This window comes from Leptonychotes weddellii, chromosome 6 (assembly GCF_054177405.1).
Source record: "Leptonychotes weddellii isolate Sample4059 chromosome 6, ASM5417740v2, whole genome shotgun sequence".
NCBI classification, from domain to species: domain Eukaryota; kingdom Metazoa; phylum Chordata; class Mammalia; order Carnivora; family Phocidae; genus Leptonychotes; species Leptonychotes weddellii.
The window spans coordinates 85,376,943-85,396,795 of record NC_138374.1 but is presented as its reverse complement, the minus strand read 5'-3'; the positions used below and the strand labels follow the sequence as shown (position 1 = coordinate 85,396,795).

The window sequence follows — 19,853 nt, the reverse complement described above, 5'->3', positions numbered from 1 at the left end:
TTTGTTTGTTTATTTGTTTTTAAAAATTTATGTATTTATTTGAGAGGGTGAGAAAGAGAGAGCATGGGGGGAGGGGCAGTGGGAGAGAGAGTCTCAAGCAGACTCCGTGCTAAGTGCAGAACCCCATGCAGGACTCGATCCACAACCCCGAGATCACAACCTGAGCAGAAACCAAGAGTGGGCCGGTCAACCTGCTGTGCCACCCAAGCACTCCAAGAACTGATTTTAATAGTCTTTCTAGTAGAATATTTTTGGATACTGAGCTTTTTTGGGTTTGGCAGATTTTGCTAATTTTGCCAAATATGTAGTATTTAGTAATCCCCATGTTTACCAGATGGGTGGACGTTTCTTGCTATGTATGTAAGTGGACGTATGTTTAGATGACTGTATTAGTGAGGCTAGAAATAAAGGGAAGGAAGACATAAAAATTTAAGCTGAAAAGGAATAAAGGAAACACAATCCTGAACCTGTTGGAAAAATAATTCATTGATCAAAACCAGTAGTGGTCTCTACCAGAAAACTGATGAAATGTACTCTGCTCACTGTCACCAGAAGCCAGAATTGAAGACTTAAGTGAACAAATAGAAATGATCATTTTTATTTGAATCCAGTTTTTTTCAGAGTAGGAAGAATGCTTGGATGCTATTTAGTGAAACCCACACACATCTTTTACTGAGAAGCAATAAAAGCCAACACATCTTTCAGCTCTAGGAGAATGTACACACGTGCACACACACACTTATATAACACACATATATTATTAATTTACTTTTATTTTGAAACATTGTTTCAAACATAAAGGTTTTATTTTGAAACATTTAAATTATTTTAGCTGAACATTTCTTTTCTTTGCAGACTTCTCTCTAATCTCAACATAGGAGTCAGGAGTAAAATAGATTTCATTTACCGAAATTCATTTTGTAGCCACATTTTACATCTATTCCATACTCAGAAAATCATTGCCTAAACTCATGAGAAGCAGGGTGACAATAGTAGGTTGAAACTATAATCTTTTCCCTCAGTTTTATTCAGTTTAGTTTTTGTTTGTTGGTTTAATTTTAAGGACTTAAAATGTGTCTAAGATACTCTATTCACCTGGTTAAAGAACAGCTCTGCTCCTCACCCTGGCCTCTCCCACTCCAGTCCTACTCCAGCCTGGTTCTCCTTGTTCTTGTTCTTCTGGTTTTGACTCTGGTATTTTAAGTTTGCTGATTCAGTTTGGTTAGCGACACTGCTATTGCCTTTAGGCTGTCACAGATTAGGATTTAGGTATTTCCCGACACTTCCCTCCCCCACCTCCCCGTTCCTTCCAGTACAGTTAATACTGCTCTTCTAGCTTCCCTTTAATAATTCTTCCTTAAACTTTAAATAATATGCTCCAGATTATTTTGTTGTTGTCTCACCAACTTCAGATAATGTCTGCTGCAGCCCCAACCACCTCATACAATTAGGCGACCAGTGTCTACCTTTCCCTCCTCCTAGTCTGAACCTGAACTGTTCTAGCTTCTACCAAGAGCACATTTATCCTTAGGGTATATTTTTAAGGTTAATTTTTAATTTTATTTTAAGAGTTGAAAACATTTGGACACTGTAACTATTGCCCTGCAGAGGCAATAGCATGCTCTGATTTCATTTCTTTCTTTCTTTCTTTTTTTTTTTTTTTAAAGATTTTATTTATTTATTTGAGACAGAAAGAATGAGAGACAGAGAGCATGAGAGGGAGGAGGGTCAGAGGGAGAAGCAGACTCCCCGCCGAGCAGGGAGCCCGATGCGGGACTCGATCCCGGGACTCCAGGATCATGACCTGAGCCGAAGGCAGTCGCTTAACCAACTGAGCCACCCAGGCGCCCTGATTTCATTTCTTTCTTAATATCCCAGTATCACAGCCCCCAGGCCACTCAAACATGGGTGTTCCTAGGGTTAAGTTCCAATGGATTCTGTTATTTTAATAAACAATTACTTGCTCAAAAGTATCCCATATTTAGTTCAGTTTACATTGGATTTATCCCTTTTTTTTAAGATCTTATTTATTTATTTGACACACAGAGAGAGAGAGAGAGGACAAGCAGGGGCAGAGGGAGAGGGAGAAACAGACTCCCCACCGAGCAGGGAGCCCAACGTGGGGCTTGATCTCAGGACCTTGAGATCATGACCTGAGCTGAAGGCAGATGCTTAACCGACTGAGCCACCCAGTGGGAGCCCTCATCTAGTACAACAAAGTTTTATTTTATTTTATTTTATTTTATATATTATATTATATTATTTTAATTATATTATATTATATTTTATTTTGGGAGAAGAAACCTGTATCTATCTATCTATATTCCTCCTTTTCTATCTTCCTCCTTTTCTTTCTTTCTTTCTTTCTTTCTTTCTTTCTTTCTTTCTTTCTTTCTTTCTTTCTTTCTTTCTCTTTCTCTGTATTCTCAATATTTTTAAGTTTGTACCCCATTCTTACCATTTAATGGAGTTCTTTCAATTTTTCTTGAAGACTACTGCTGTGGTCTGAATATTTGTGTCCAAAATTCATAAGTTGGAATCCTTATGCCCAATGCGATGGTGTTTGAAGGTGGGGCCTTTGGGAAGTGATTAGGTCATGAGGATGGAGCCCTCATGAATGGGGGATCCCAATAGCTGTCTCTCTTTCCACCATGTCAGGATGCAGTGAGAAGGCACCAGTTATGAACAAGGAAGAGGGCTCTCACCAGATAAGGAGACCATGTTGGTTCCTTTGGACTTCCAGTCTCTAGAACTGTGAGAAATAAATTCTGTTGTTTATAAGCCACCCAAACTGTGATATTTTGTTATAGCAGCCCGAATGGACTAAGGCACCTACTAGCTTCCTCTTCTAATTTAGATCATGTTCTTGATATGTAATTATGACTTCTATTTTTTTTTCAGCTCTTCCCTTTTCTCTTGCCCTGCCCCTAGTTATTGGGGACACACAAATTAAAAGAATACCTCTACTCTCAATTGATTTACAACCACTTTAAAGAAATAAGATATGCAAAGAAATTATTAGACTGTAGTGGTTGAAGAGGGCTCGTAGTCAGACTGTCCTGGATTTGAGTCCTGGATTTCCCACTTACTGTGTAAACTTAGGTAAATGGCTTAATTTCTTAAAGTTTCTTTCTTCTGTAAAACGAGCAGTGATGTAGTAGTTTCCGAGTAAGAAGAAAGCTTGAATACAAGTAAAGCATTTTACACATTATGTGGCATACAGTAAGTGTTCAATGCATGCTGTTACCACAGATCATAATCATATTTGGAGTTCACTGGAGACATGTACAATGGGGGAAGCAAAGGAGAGAATTAATTGAGGCTCTTTGGTAACTCAGTAGATAATCCTTGGGGTGAGACTTGAGGGTGGACTTGGAATTTGCTGCAGGGATCAACCAGATCAGGAGAAGTCTATGTATGAGGCATGCAGATGTAGGTGACCATAGTTTATGATTATTTCTGGAGTGTAAATTGGGAGAATGATAGGTGAGAGGAGGCCAGACATGAAAAGAAAGATATTTATGCCACCTTAGAGATGTTTTAGCTTATGTGCTGCTGAAGCAAGCACTCCTTGGGGATGTTTGTAAATAATTTTTTAGTAGTTAAGCTATAAACAGATTGACATTTATAAAAAAATCATTCTGGTGGCAGAGTGGAAAATGAAGAAATTTAAAATTAGTGTCTGGGTGATCAGTAAAAATGTCTAAACTGAAACAGGCAGTGCAGATGAGAGGAGACAGCTATGGGGATTATTTTAAAATTTAGAATTGATGGGACTTGTCATTTGATTAGGTATGGGAAGTGAAGGAGTAGATGATTTCTTTGGTTTCTGATTTGCATGTCTGGGAGGATGATGATACTCTACAAAAAGGCAGAATATACTAAAGAGGGAATAGGTTTCAGGGGAGATGATAATTCTCTCTTGGACATCTAGAATGTGTGGTTGTTTGGGACATGATGGTTGGCAATTCCTAGAGGGCGAAGGAGCTGATGTTACTAACATCACCATTGTTGCCTAAAAGATAAGCAGATGTAGTAAATTAAGATAGAGACTAATAAACTAAGATTAAAATTCTTAAGGACATTGAGGAATAGGTGTACTGAGAATGGATTCATGGAAGGCTGTTGCCAGAAGATACTGGGATTTGAGAATTCAAAGGTGAAGCTGTTCTACTGATTCCAAAGTCCAGTCTGTGGAGTGCCATGCTCATTGTCATTGGAATTGAGGCACTGAGGGTATTGGCTTGGACTTAGTGTCCCACAGAATTGTGGAGGAGTAGGTATTGAGATTCAGACACAGGATGGTGCCAAGTAGTCCTTGAAGAGTATAAGGTGGTGTGGAGGTTAGTCAGTTTCTGCATTAAGAGGGGATGGATGATGACACCACTGCTTGATGTGGGCTTCAAAGGTGCATAGGATTTTGCACAGGGTAGGCATGGAATATTCTCTAGAAGATTATGGAGGGCTAGATTGTGAGGCCATGTTTTACAAGAGGAATCAGGAAAATTCCCTTTTAATTCAGTCCTTATTTCCTTGACTTACCACGTCAGCCTTTTTAATTACCTTCTTGGGTGCTCGCTTCGGCAGCACATATAATTACCTTTTTGGGTCTGCCCATTACTGGTCTCCAATTTAGTCTCCTTATGCTTTCCTAGGGATTCTTGGTTTGGGGCCGTGTTTCCTTCCAGATATATATGTCAATGTCTGAAGCCATTTTTGGTTGCCATGTGGGAGAGGGCTGCAGCTGGCATCTTCCCTCCCCAATGAAGGATTTTCCAGCACAAAATGCCAATAGTTGAGAAACCCTGCAATGTACATCCTACATAAAACCTTTAGTGGTTTCTCTCTCAGAATAGAGTACCAGTTCCTTGGACCTCCATGATCTGCCTCCTGCCTTCAGCCATTTCATATTTCTCCAGCTCACAACGCACTTCCTTTCTGTGCCTCCAAACTCGGTCCTTTACCATGCGGAAGGGCTATCAGTTTCACAACTGTCTGTACTTCCTCTCACCTCTGGAGCTCTGTGAGTACTACTGCTTCTGCTCCCAAGCTATTATTACTGTGTTAAGCTCTACTTTTTTTTTTTTTTTGTAGACTGCTCTTCAGAGTTCCCTCTGAGATACCTTCTTTAACCATCTAAGTCTGAATTTTCTCCCTTAATAGACATGTATCATAATTTGCTATTTACCCTGTAATGCCCCAATGCAAATTAAATTTTATGTGAAGGTGTCCCTGTGATCAGTGCAATGCTTTGTCCCTGTGTTTGCCATAGAAACACAGATCTATGGTAAATATAGGAATCGGGTCTCCCCAGAGTGGTTAAAAGCAGACCCTAGTCCTAGACTGGATTACAATCTCATCTACTCCACTTAAGAGGTTAGGACATTTACCCAAGGTCACAGATTAAAATTTTTCATGTGCAATAACAGTGCACATGAAACCTCTGGAGTTATTTTAAATATTAAATGAGATTGATAAAGCATGGCACAATTCCTGGCACATAATAAGTCCCCAGTAAATATTAGCAATTACTATTTTAAATTATTATATTTCAAGTTCCTATCATAGAACCTGGTGTAGCCCTTCAATAAATATGCCTTGATTTCATAAAGAAGAGGGCTGTAAGGAAAACCTTAGTGACAGAGAAGAGGAACTAGAGAATCCATTAAGTGAATTGTCTTGAATGATCAAGCATTACCTATATTTAATAATCTGGTAAACACTTGGATGGAGAGCAGATGGAGGATGGGATGGAATATGGATTTGCTCAGAAATAAGTTGGCTTGAGAATTGACTGTGTTGGATCTCTGCTTCTGGGCTTATTGCCATTCTTTCTTAATCCATTTGATACTCATGATTTTACTGCTGTGATTACCGTATTTTCCCCCCAAACCTCTCTCCCAACATCTTTCTGGATAGAGTGGAATGGAGATGGAGGAAGGAGGAGAATCTATGGGGGAGGTAACTGCAAACTGTGAAGGGGAGCCATCATGCCCACTTGGTGCTGGGTTCATGACCACTTCATAGAGACTGTATGCTGTCTCTGATTCTGAGAAGTATTATACTCAAATCTTGGCAGATAACTTACATATTTGCTGCTTTAGCTCTCAGTGTTTATGTGTGTGAATGTCTGGCATACTTTACAGATAATGTGGCATGAATGAATGGCTTTCTGTAACACCTCCCCAAAGAATGAGGACCTCTGTTTCACTCAGCATTCCTAAAACAGAGGAGCCAGAAAGACAGAGATTGGTTTGCTATACAACATTGCTCCTCTCTTTCAAAGAACTCTACCACATGGAATAAGTTTGATTTTCTTGGCTGGATAATTCAATAACATAATTGAAGGAAATAGTCAATAAATATAAACAGGAAAAAATCTGCTTACTATTCTTCATTTTCTCCAAAAGGTATATTTTCTTTTAATTTTATTTTTAGTTATAAAATAGATTTATTTCAAAAAATGTAATAAGTGGATATTATCAAGAAGTTCCTATTTGCTTTCTTTCTTTGCAGGCTGCACATTTTGTATGGTTTAAAAAAAAATTGCTTTGCAGTACTAACCTTTCTTTACCACAGGATTGATTGTGTGTTGGGTTAAATTATTAGGTCTGCCATGTTTGTAGTCCATACAGTTCAGTGTGAAGTAGAAGGCTTTTAATATATATTTTAAACATTGTAATTTCTCTGGACTCCATTATTTTAAAAAGTGTTCTGTCACATTCTTTTTATCCTGACAATTTATTTTTATTAAAAAAATTTTTTTAAACATTTTATTTATTTGTCAGAGTGAGAGAGAGAGAGCACGAGCAGGGGGAGGGGCAGAGGGAGAAGCAGGCTCCCCACTGAGCAAGGAGCCCGATGTGTGGCTCGATCCCAGGACCCTGAGATTATGACCTGAGCAGAAGGCAGACACTTAACTGCAGGTGTCCCAATCCTGACAATTTGTAGTGATTTGTCCCTCATTACTGTTCAGTGAATGGATGTATGACCGGATCCTATAGTAATCAGTGTCCAAGTTTTATACATTTGGAGTTTAAGCATATATATTTTGAGATTATTTGATTTTTTTGATCTGATATATAAATTTTAGTAAATTTCTAACACATGCTGCTTTTGTGTATTTTGTTTAAGAAGGTAAAACACGGTTTCTTAAAAATAAAAAGGGGGGGTGCCTGGGTTGCTCAGTCATTAAACGTCTGCCTTCGGCTCAGGTCATGATCCCAGGGTCCTGGGATCGAGCCCCGCATAGGGCTCCCTGCTCTGCGGGAAGCCTGCTTCTCCCTCTCCCACTCCCCCTGCTTGGGTTCCCTCTCTCTTGCTGTGTCTCTTTCTGTCAAATAAATAAATAAAATCTTTAAAAAAAAAAGGGGTCATTAGTTCAAGCCCCACATTGGGGGTAAAGGTTACTTAAAAAATAAATAAAAATAAAAACAATAAATACCACAGATTTAGTGGCTTAAACAGCAGAGACTGTGGCTCCTGGCGGGCTCAGTCAGTAGAGTGTGGTACTTTTGATTTCAGGGTTGTGAGTTCCAGCCCCACATTGGGTGTAGAGATTACTTAACAACAACAAAAAAGAAGGTAACACAGGTGAATCCCCCCACAAATTAGGCTGAATTTGAGAGTGTTGTTACAAAAGTGGTAAGGGTAACTAATTGTTATTCTCTCACCACTAAGTTTTCTGAGCTTAGAGGAACTGTTACCAGTACTTTTGTGGATTTTAGAGTAATTCCCAACCATAAAGCTAATTGAAATTTAGAAAAATCAATTTCTAAAAATAAATTATTGGTAGTCAGACTTTTTAAGGGAGTGACATACTTTCTTGTTAATGATTTGCTTTTTTCTCATTTAAGAGTATTAAGCTATTAGAGGTATCTGTTTTGGCTTTTCACAACTGATTCTTTTTATCACCCACTTGGCCAACAGTGCTGAGTGACTCAGAATTCATTTTGAATTTATATGATGGACTTTTATTAAAATGGGTGACTTAGCCCAACTTTTCTGTCATGACTTTCTTTTCTTATCCTTCTCCTGGATATGCATTGAATAGTAAGTTCTGTTCATGTGACTCACATTTCCTGTGGCCTTTCTTATCTCAAGAGCCAGGAGAAGTATAGAATTATGAATCTACAGCCAAGTGAAGGTAACTCGTATTGAGAAAACATCACCCAACCAGAAATTTAGAGGGTTATTATTTTCTCTTTGGATACCTGAAAGAAGATTTATTCCATTTTTATTATCTTTATTGTCTAGATCAGGGGTTGGCAAAGTTTTTCAAAGTTGGCCAGATAGAAGATATTTTAGGCTTTAATAAATATTTACAGTCTTTGTCACAACCACTCAGCTCTGCTGTTGTTGTGTGAAAGCAGCCATAGTCAATGTATAATGAATAAGCATGGCTGTGTTTCCTAACAAAACTATTTTAAAAAATGGGCACCTGGCCAGATTTGGCCTGTGGACTGTGGTTTGCTGACCCCCGGTCTATGCTCAGGTAAGATCTAAAAAGTAAATCTGTTGTGTGAGTTTGATTTTTCTGTCTCCAACCATGTGTGGTCACTGGCCAGTTACACAATATTTATTGAATTTTTCCATGAAAAATGCAGATAGTCTCCTGTGTTTGTTTGCTTACTGTCAAAAGGATGAAAAGACTCTTTAATAGGAGGGGTGTTGGTAGAAGAGTTTTGAGGTTTGAGAGGTCAGCATGACTAGAGCATAGAGTCACAGCATGAGGAGACAGGGACAGAGGAGACAACATTAGATGCTGGATGGTATCCAGAGCCATTTATGAAGGCTTCTGAAAGAATGTTTAGGACTCGGAATTCAATCCTGAGAGCACTGAGGGTTTTAGGTAGAGGAACGTGATGTGATCAGATCCATGTTTTAGAAAGAGCATTCTGGGTGTTTGTGGAGTATGGACTGAGAGGTGTTGGATGTGTACGGTTGGAGGCTGGAAGATTCTGACGAGGTGTTGCAATAATCCAGGAGAGGGGAGATAATTGCCTTCGACTATGTAAGTAGCAGTGGGGATGAACAAAGGGCAATTCTTTTTTCTTTTAAAAATTTTATTCATTTATCTGAGAGAGAGAGAGCACGCATACGCATGTGTGCAGGGAGGGGGAGTAGAAGGAGCGGTACAAGCATAATCTCTGCTGAGCAGGGGGCCTGACATGGGGCTGAGCTGAAGTCAGACGCTTAATCGACTGAGCCACCCAGGCACCCCAACAAAGGTCAATTCTGATGGTTCTTAGTTCTCAAACTCTAGCAGGCATTGGAATCACCTGGAGGATTTGTTAAAAGATAAATTGCTGGGCTCTACCTCTAGAGTTTCTGATTCCATGGGTCTGAGGATGGGGTTGGAGGATCTGCATTTCTAACAAATTCCCAGGTGATGCTGATATTGCTCGTCTGGGGACCACATTTTGAGAAGGAAGGGTTGAAATGCTTTAGAAGGTTGAGATGGTAAGGCTTGGGAATTTGGTTGATTGTATAAAGATGAAGGAGAGGCAGAAACAAGGAAGATGTGCCCAGGTTTCTGGCTTGTGTGATAAGGTAGAGAGTGATCCTCTTTCCTAAGTATAAAACAGGAGGAGCGGGTTGGGTGTACAATTTAGGTCTTACTGAATTTGAGGATATCTACCAAAACATATGCAAAATAATCAGTCATTTGTATCTAGGGGTCAGAAGAGTGAGCCTAGGGGGAGAGAGATTGAGGAATCTTTAGTGTGTAGATGACACCCAAAGCCATTATTCATTGAAAAGTGCTTGTAGAGTGAGAAGAGCGAGGGGCCTGATATATAGGTGAACATTTATGCAAAGAGCCGGGTGAAAAAAGATGCTGCAGGGAGACAGATAAGGAGCAGTCATAGAGGTAGGACAGAAAAAAAGATATTGGAATATTAAGTGATATAAAATGTTGCCAAGAGGTCAAGTAAGATTAAGACTGAAAAGTAGTTACTGAATTTACCAAAAGTTATTCTTAATGACCTTCTAGAGAGAATTTGAGTTGGGTGTTGTGGATGCTGCTCAGATTTCAGGAAGCTGAGGTTTAATGGAAGGGTAAGGGTGAGTGAGGAGGTGGGAGGTAGGATTAATGGAGGCATGTGGTTAGCTCCAGGGTAAAGAAAAATAAGGTGGGTTATCAGTTGGGAAGGAAAGCTGCCTTTTTTTTTTTTTTTTAAGGCATAGAAGGGTTTAGAGCATGTGTAGATGCTGATGGGAGGACCCAATAAAGAAAGACACATTGAAAATTAGGGGGAGAAAGAATTGATTGCCCATGGTCAAGAGAAAGCCAGAGGGATAGGATGCGTGGCACGAGTGGGGGTTGGCCTGGGACAGGAATGGGAGCTTCTGTGTGTGAAAGCAGATGCAGATAGAAGGGCACAGAAGCAGAAGGAAGGGCGTAGAAGCAGGTGGGCTGCTTTGTAGGTTGATGATGGGAAGTTGAGAGAGAGTCTCTTGCTTTAGTGTTTTCTGTCAATTAGGAGGCATAGTCCTCCACATTGGGTGAAGAAGGATGTGTGAGGACAGATGTTTAAAAAATGGTATGAAAACAATTGATCTGAAAATCAGAATATGGGACTGAGAACTGAATAGAGGGATGCCTGTGGAGGGCCAGTTGAGGTAGAAGATAATGGGCATGGCAAAGTCAAAACATTGGACTGATCTCAGGTTGGCATTGTACCCTTGGATGCATCCCTATGGATGGGGATGGAAGTGCTGGAAAGAGTGGGTTACAATATTAGAAGACCAGACCAGGGGGACCAATGATAGAAGTTGGGGAGTCAAGATTCTCAAGGTCTGCAGGATGAGGAAGTTCAGACAGGATGTCTACATGTATTATTTGACAAGTACAGGGGTTTTTGGTGATGAAGTGGTTGAGGGTATGGCCAGATGAGTGGACTGTTGCTTGAGGTAGGGTGAAAGTGAGATCAAGGTGTAGGGTGGATCGTTCACAAGGCAAATAGTGTCACCCAACATTGTGATGAAGGGTAGACTTTATTTTGGAAGCAATTCTAGAAGGGATCCTTTAATTGATGATAACAAATGTATTAGTTTAGGATGATAATTCATATATGGCATGAACTATATGCATTTACAAAGCAAAAAAACAGAATGGACTACATATGCAATAATGGCAATTAAAATATAGGTGATCCTATTTTAATCTTAGTGGGAAATTGGGGTAAAAGCCATGGTGAGGTGTGGCTAGGAGATGGAAGTATTCTTGTTCGTGTTGTGCTTGCATTTACTTCACTCTTTTCTCTTTTTTGGACAGGAGTTATTTGCTAATTGTGGTTGTATTCCACTGTCTGACCATCCAGGCTGCAGGAGGGCATTGTCAATTTAGGTGCCTTTATTTATTTTTAAACTTTCAATCTCTAAAAATGACTTATGCTTATTAAGCACTTTACAAATATTAATTCATTTAATCTTTATAATGTCCCTGACGACAGGTTTTATTTCCATTTTCTAGAAGAAACTGAAGCACCGGAGTATTATGTTCATTCTTTCTCTTGTTTAAAGTTCAGTTATCAGCACAAAATCTCCAATTGAAAAAAAACAAAAACAAAAAAACAAAAAACCCCACAAAACCTTCAATTGCTTTTGTGCGGTGTTGGCTTTCTTTAGCCACTGCACAGATCCACACACAGGTTTTCCTCCTTTGGGTGAATATTCTGTAAAATCATGGCTGGAGCCTATGGTTTTAATGGGAATGACTTGTCTTCTTGTGCTTTGTTCTTATCTTTTATGATGTTTACAGGATTTTATATGTAGAACAACTGATATACACCAGCTTCCAGGCTAAATGCTTTGGAAAAAGTCTCCCCCACTCACTAGAAAGTTATCGATTTGTGGTATCTCCTGGTTCACATTATCAAACAGGCTACGGGAAAGATTTCCCCCTTTTAGTTGTTTTAAGCCATGTGTCTGTGCAGTGTATATACCTGATTGATTTTCTGTCTTGCAATGAAACAATAAAATATCAAAACTTAGAGAATCTAATGAAGACTTAATTTAGGCCATTTCTCTTAAACTGACAAATGAGGTCACTCAGGATCACAAAGGTGAAGTGACTTAATCTGTGCTTGAGATAGTTTTGACAGAGCCAGAATCTTAGTCTTCTTTCTGACATTCAGGTCAATTCGCTTTCCCCATGCCATGTTGCCTTCATTATAGAGTTAACAGTCCCTGTGCATTCATTAAATGTAGTTAGGTAATTACTTTTAACAAAGCAATTGTGTACTTTTTTTTAAAAGATTTTATTTATTTATTTGACAGAGAGAGACACAGCGAGAGAGGGAACACAAGCAGGGGGAGTGGGGGAGGGAGAAGCAGGCTCCCCGCGGAGCAGGGAGCCCGATGCAGGGCTCGATCCCAGGACCCTGGGATCATGACCTGAGCCGAAGGCAGACGCTTAATGACTGAGCCACCCAGGTGCCCGCAATTGTGTACTTCTTTCTTAGGTGAATGTGTTATGAAGATTCTTGGACACTTTTAGAGATCTTTGAAAAAGATGTCAGGGATCTTTGCAAGAAAATACTATGGATTCAAAAATGGAAGAGAACCTGAGAAGAGAGCTTAGTGTTAGTAGTCTGAAAAATCTGCATGAAAAATGAGGAGCAGAGAATGTGCTTTAAATGCATTGCAATGAGAACTTTAAAAATGAAAATTTTCCCATGATCCTCTGTGTGAAAACCCTGATGTCACTAGTTCATTTGGGAGCGGCTGCCTGGGAGGAGGGCAGTTGTGATCAGAGACAGAAGGGATGGATCTTGTGTGCAGATCAGAAATGTGTTAGAGCTTCCTGACATCTTTAAAGTTGGGAGAGAGCTCTCTTTGAAGCCCATAGATAGGAGGAGGGTGCTACATCATCCTCATTGTTTTCTAGGGCTAAGATCTCAAGGTACCATTTAGGCTCTATGGAAGATTCTATGGACCCCATCAGAAGCATGAAAATAGGATATCCTTAGAAAAAACATCTGATGCAAAGCCAAAATATAAGTGAAATTAGATAACTAGCATTAATAGAACTATTTTGAATCTGAAAATTGGCCTCATGTTGTAAATATTGACTGTATATTGTAGCTATATTTACCATAAGCAAATGGGGAAGAGCACTTCTGAGCAAGCAGAGAAGAACAATGCCCCTAGAGTCACAGGACACGGCGGAGAAAAGTGTTTATTTTTAGTATTATATTTAAAATGCAACCAATAGTGGTGCCTGGGTGGCTCAGTCATGAAGCGTCTGCCTTTGGCTCAGGTCATGATCCCAGGGTCCTGGGATCCAGCCCCGCATCGGGCTCCCTGCTCCGTGGGGGGCCTGCTTCTCCCTCTCCCTCTCCCCCTGCTTGTGTTCCCTCTCTCGCTGTGTCTCTCTCTCTCTGTCAAATAAATAAATCTTTTTTTTTAAAGATTTTATTTATTTATTTATAAATTTATTTATAAATAAATCTTTTTTTTAAAGATTTTATTATTTATAAATTTATTTATTTATAAATAAATCTTTTTTTTAAAGATTTTATTTATTTTATAAATTTATTTATTTATAAATAAATCTTTTTTTTAAAGATTTTATTTATTTATAAATTTATTTATAAATAAATCTTTTTTTAAAGATTTTATTTATTTATTTATAAATTTATTTATAAATAAATCTTTTAAAGATTTTATTTATTTATAAATTTATTTATTTATAAATAAATCTTTTTTTTTTTAAAGATTTTATTTATTTATTTGACAGAGAGAGACACAGCGAGAGAGGGAACACAAGCAGGGGGAGAGGGAGAGGGAGAAGCAGGCCCCCTGCGGAGCAGGGAGCCCGATGCAGGGCTGGATCCCAGGACCCTGGGATCGTGACCTGAGCCGAAGGCAGACGCTTCATGACTGAGCCACCCAGGTACCCCAATAAATGAAATCTTTAAAAAAAAATAAAATGCAACCAATATTTACTACGATGTGAGGTGATTTTCAGATTTAAAATAAATGGCAGAAGAACCCAAGGCAAGGTCTGAGACAAATCTTGTGTTATTTACCATAGAATGCTATAGCTCTTACCAAATACTCTGCAAAAAGGGGGTGCTCAGTAGACAGATAATGAGATCATGCAAGAAGTATCAAAGATCTTTGCAGTGCCATCTTTTGGTGCTTATAATCACTCCTTCCTAGGTGTGATTTATGAAATTGAAAGACAGCAGTCTAAGTATATTGTTTTTCAAAGTAATTTGAAAAAAAAGTATACACTGAGGGATATAATGTCTGGTTTGCTATCCAATAAGAAGACATTTACTCTTAATGTAGGTTATATTGACTAGACATATAAGAGCTTGTTCCTGAATTAGCAGACAGCAATCTTGATAATCAGTACTGTGCCGTTTCTGTTAACAACTGCTATAGGGTGCATCCTTTAAAATGGTATCTTGACAAAGTGGGAATTCCAGACTCATTTTGGACATAGGCAATGAAGACCTAATGTTGGGTGATCTTTTCCTCCATGTAAGCAGGAAAATGGGAGAGGGAGTGATTACATCCTATGGCGAATGCAGATTAGTGAATCCACATGTGTCTATTTGGTGTCTCCAGGCCAGATGGTGGGAATGGAGAAGAGAGTTAGAAACTTGGAACTTATTTCTTCTTTATGCCATGGTGGTCAGTATAAAGTCTGTGGCTTTGAGGATCATCATAACTAAACTAATTGTTTCCATACTTCAGCATTTCTCTTTCTGTTTTTGGAAAAAAAATCCTCAGCAGTAGTGCGAAAGTGGTCTTGGGTTCCCATACTCATTGTCAGGGAGGAAGTTTTTTTCCTCCCTCAAAAAAATATACCTTTATTTTCACATTGCCTTGCTCAGAGTAGGCCTCCTGGATTATCTTTTTATAGGAACATCATTAACAACCAAAATGATGGAAAACAGCCAACATTTAGTGCTTACTAAGGGCCAACCACTATGCTAAGTGTTTAACATGGGTCACTTCAGTTGATTAATTTCAAATAAATTATTTATTTATTTAATCCGATTTCCACTTTCTAATGTAACTGAGGCTTAGGGTAATTTGCCCAGTCACACAGTTTTGAAAGTGGGAGAGATGGAATTCAAACCCAAGAAAGCTGACTCCATATCTGTGCCTTTTCGTCATCTTCCAGAGCCAATCTATTGCTAAATCCCGTTGATTCAAAGTATATTTGGAAACTTTGGTCTTGTTTGATTTTCCATTGCCATCACTCTGGTGCAAGCCACCTTTGTCTTGTGTCTGGACCACAAAAGTAGTCTCCTAATTAGTCTGCCTGGTTCCATTCTTGCCCCTTCCAGTTCTTTCTCCCCAAAAGAGTGATCATGGTACACTTGCTAGAGATGCTTTACCTTTAGGATAACACCAGAGCTCTTATTCATGGCCTCTAAGGCCCTCCCTTATCTACATCCTGGCTGGGTCTGCAGCTTCATCTACTTCTCCTCTCTCCCACAGTTCTGTGCTTTCCAGGGAGCTTCCTAAAATGCTAACTTTGGGGTTCCACTTTGCCAAAGTCCAGTGGACTAGGTATGAAGATGGACTCTGGATATAAGGGTTTTTGATCAGCTTGGTTTGGGAGAGCTTTGCTCTAGAAAATGTGTTCTTTCAATATTAGTTATAGCTTAGATGTGGAAGCTGCTCTTGGTCTTTTGTAAACTCCAAGGAGGGCCTACCCTGAATTCTCCAGAGTTTTAGCTCAGCTGATGAGCCCTGCTGTGCTAGAACTAAGCTTAATGAAGGAACATTTTCCCCAACTGCTCATTAAGGCTTTGCTTCCCTTTCTGTAATTGAGAAGCTGCTTAGGTGAGAGAGAAAGAGATCAAGTTGTTCCTAGGTGGCTTACTGAATCTTCAGCACAACTAATGCCACCTTTAATTTCTTACAGGAACTTCCTCCGTTTAACTTTCATTGCTCTTATTAAAAAAACAAAAACCAAACCAAAACAAAAAACCTTGAGATGTCAAATGCAGATATTCAGACCTGGAAATGTAACTGAATAAATCCTTATCTTTAACAAAAAATATATTACACTTAATCTTATTCCATATTTACTGTGGCCCCAGGCCTAACCCTGGGATTTTTCTTCCTTTTGATTTTTTCCTTTATAGATTTATAAGTGTGTTCTTTTGGTTTTTACTTTTGAAGTATTAGAGGTTGTGGAACATTGAAGTTACAGAACATTAAGAATAAAATAATTGCTTAGAAGTTACAGAACATTAAGAATAAAATAGTTGCTTACAAGTTTATCGAAGTTTCAAACAAAGTTTCAAATCCTAGAGAAAAATTTTAAAACCTCTTCAATAGGAGCGCCTGGGTGGCTCAGTCAGTTAAGCGTCTTCCTTCGGCTCAGCTCATGATCGAAGGGTCCTGGGATCGAGCCCAGCATCGGGCTCCTTGCTCAGCCGGGAACCTGCTTCTCCCTCTCCCTCTGCTGTTCCTCCTGCTTGTGCTCTCTCTCTCTCTGTCAAATAAATAAATAAAATCTTTAAAACAAAACAAAAAAACCCTCTTCAATAATTTTGTCTATAGTGTGTGTATTCCAGATTAAGGAAATATTATGGAATGCATATACAGATATAAATTATATTTATAGATTAAATTTTATATATATTTTTATCTCTACCCTTAGCACATATACCAAGTATTTCTGATTTGATTTGTAAGCTATTTAATTGTACCACATGTGTATGCATAAGATGAACAAAGTACTATTAACGTTACAGTATTTCGTTTGTTTATTCTGTTAATTCCAAGCACTTTCTTTCTTTCTTTTCTTTTCTTTCTTTCTTTCTTTCTTTTTCTTTCTTTTTTTCTTCTTTTACTATTATGTTATGTTAATCACCATACATTACATCATTAGTTTTTGATGTAGTGTTCCAGGATTCATTGTTTGCGTATAACACCCAGTGCTCCATTCAATATGTGCCCTCTTTAATACCCATCACCAGGCTAACCCACCTCCTACCCCCCTCCCCTCTAGAACCCTCAGTTTGTTTCTCAGAGTCCGTAGTCTCTCATGGTTCATCCAAGCACTTCTAACTACAGTTATTTATTCTATTGCAATGTTGATTTTTATTTCCTCATTTGTACCAAAGAGAATTTTATTAGGTTGACATTTCTTCTTGGCATGTCTCTAATTCAGGAAATATAGCAACTGAAGTGTTAAATTTCAGTCAAAAATCGAACTCCTCAGCCTCCTTTTGGAAATTTTTTCTCATTCATGCTCAGGGATGCAAGTAGCAAGTGTTTAGTTCTGCCCTCTGCTGGTCATTTCAAATTATGGGGAGGGAATTGGAATTCTCAGAATAGTGTTAATTTCCTTCCAAGTTTACAGAGTGGCGGGAAGACATTTTAAAATGTCAGCACTGCAAAATCTGTTCACTAGGAAATTAATTGTAATAGTTTTGATTTTTAAAATATAAAAATTTGTTCATTTAGTAAATTTTTAAAACTGAGGAGAAGTAGAAGTTTCTACTTTTTTTAATTGCTGAAGAAAATAGTATTTGTGGTTTTCTTCAAGTACAGATGAAAACAAATATGCATATAGTTAAGGTTACAATAACAATAGAGAAAAAATGTCCAATATTTTAAATGCTGATGTTGATAAAGGAATTTTTTTTTTTGTACTACTGATACGGCACTTACTTAGTTAAAGCTCTTGATAACTCCCTTGAGTTTTAGGTTAAAACAATATACCTTCTTTTTTAGATAGAACAGATTTTTCTTTTTTTTTTTTTAAGATTTTATTTATTTATTTGACAGAGAGAGAGATAGCGAGAGCAGGAACACAAGCAGGGGGAGTGGGAGAGGGAGAAGCAGGCTTCTCGCGGAGCAGGGAGCCTGATGCGGGGCTCGATCCCAGGACCCTGGGACCATGACCTGAGCTGAAGGCAGACGCTTAACGACTGAGCCACCCAGGCGCCCCGATAGAACAGATTTTTCAAGTTGAATTTGCTAAATGATTATCTCTTTTAGCTAAAGGATTAACTCCTATTGAAATGTTCTTTCACCTTTAAGGTTTTGCACAGAATTTTGTAAAGGAGCTTTTATCAAGATATAAAGATGATGAAAGTTTACAGATAGGATGGGCTGCAAATGCAAATTTGAGGTCAACCATCCATCAGATATAGTCAACACCTATCAACATCTAGAACTGATGGAAACCAGTTAGTCTCTCCTGTGTACCTACCTGTAAAATGACTACTGATTAAACAAGACTTCATTAATTCCATGTTCTCCTTAGCTATGAGAAGCTGTATCTGTAAGCATGAAGAAGGTTTCCACTGGATAAGGTTAAGCACTATACAATTAAGGCATATCCTGCTCAGAACCTTGTTGGATTATGGCTTTAATTAAGGTCACACTGACATTTAATAATTTGAGACTAAAATCTCACTAAAGAGTACTGAGCTAGGTGATGAGACTTGCTTTTGTTTTTAAACTTTACTAATTGTGTGACCTCGCTATGAAATGAAGCACAGCTCAGTGATCTCTAATGGTCCTTTTAATAATAATAGTTAACCGTTTTTGTGTGATCTTACTTTGCTAACGATTTTCCACATGTCATTTGATCCTTATAACACCCCTGGGAGCTATTATTATGTCCATTTTAAAGAGAGGAAGACTGGACATAGTAATTAGCAGAGGAATGGTTCCCATCTAAGTCTGTTGAACTTTAAATGCTTGCTCTTAATCCTCGTGCCTATTATGCAGGTCTTTGAGTCTATTTTAGAATAATCATTATTGGCTGTGAATACAAACCTGTTAGCACTTCACAAGTCTGTTCAGAAGCAAAGGTGCAAGTTCTCACAGGAGCCTCTCCTTTATCATTAACTTCAGAAAATAAGTAATGGGTAGTAGAAACAAGAGTAAGGTAATAGGGGCGCCTGGGTGGTTCAGTGGGTTAAGCATCTGCCTTCGGCTCAGGTCATGATGCCAGGGTCCTGGGATCAAGTCCTGCATCGAGTCCCGCATCGGGCTCCCTGCTCAGAGGGAGCCTGCTTCTCCCCCTCTCTTCCCGCTTGTGATCTCTCTTGCTGTCTCTGTCACTATCTCTCTCAAATAAATAAATAAATAAATAAAATCTTAAAAAAAAAAAAGAGTAAGGTAATAAACTGCCTTCCCAATGGGACTGTACATGGATATATTGATAAATTTGTTGGTTCCTAAGTCCCAATCGTTACATCAGTTTAAGTACTTGTTTTTTAGAAATGGCTTTCAAAGTCTTCTATTTTGTTTAGTTATGTTTGAGCTCTGTAGATCAAGACACTGCGTATGAAGGTAGGCCTTGTTTTTCAATGGCGATGATAATAGCTTTAGCCATAATGGCAATGCATTCTACTAATTACTGAATCATTTTCCCTTCTAAGCACCCTGTAGGCACTCTTGTCTGTAAGCAGTGGAGCTTATTACAGATCTTTATCTCACTTCCAGGTTGCTTCCTCAGCTACACATGGCTGGTGACAAATTTTAAGGCTGAGTCTTTATTTTAGCTTCTCTTTCTGTGAATAGAGGCTCAACAGGCAGCTTTAAAATATGTGCTACTTCTGCTTGGTCTGTGTTTTCCTGGAGCAAATTGTCAAAACTCACCTTCAGCTAACACCTTTGAGAAAACGTTAGCTCTGCTGTATGAAGTCTGCATTCTTTTTTTTTTTTTAAAGATTTTATTTATTTATTTGACAGAGAGAGACACAGCGAGAGAGGGAACACAAGCAGGGGGAGTGGGAGAGGGAGAAGCAGGCTCCCCGCAGAGTAGGGAGCCCGATGTGGGACTCGATCCCAGGACCCTGGGATCATGACCTGAGCCGAAGGCAGTCGCTCAACCGACTGAGCCACCCAGGCGC

The 19,853-nt window shown here is 38.8% G+C and overlaps 1 protein-coding gene across 1 annotated transcript in view; it reads left to right on the top strand.

Moving 5' to 3' along the window:
* Positions 1 to 10,807: 10,807 nt before the first annotated feature.
* Positions 10,808 to 19,853, top strand: part of LOC145722084 (formin-2-like) — a gene marked incomplete at its 3' end in the record, with an annotated part of 48,834 nt that continues 39,788 nt past the window's right edge. Inside the window, exon 1 of the mRNA XM_081823180.1 lies at positions 10,808 to 10,883. Coding sequence (XP_081679306.1) covers positions 10,808 to 10,883 — 76 coding nt within the window. The remainder of the gene's footprint in view (positions 10,884 to 19,853) is intronic.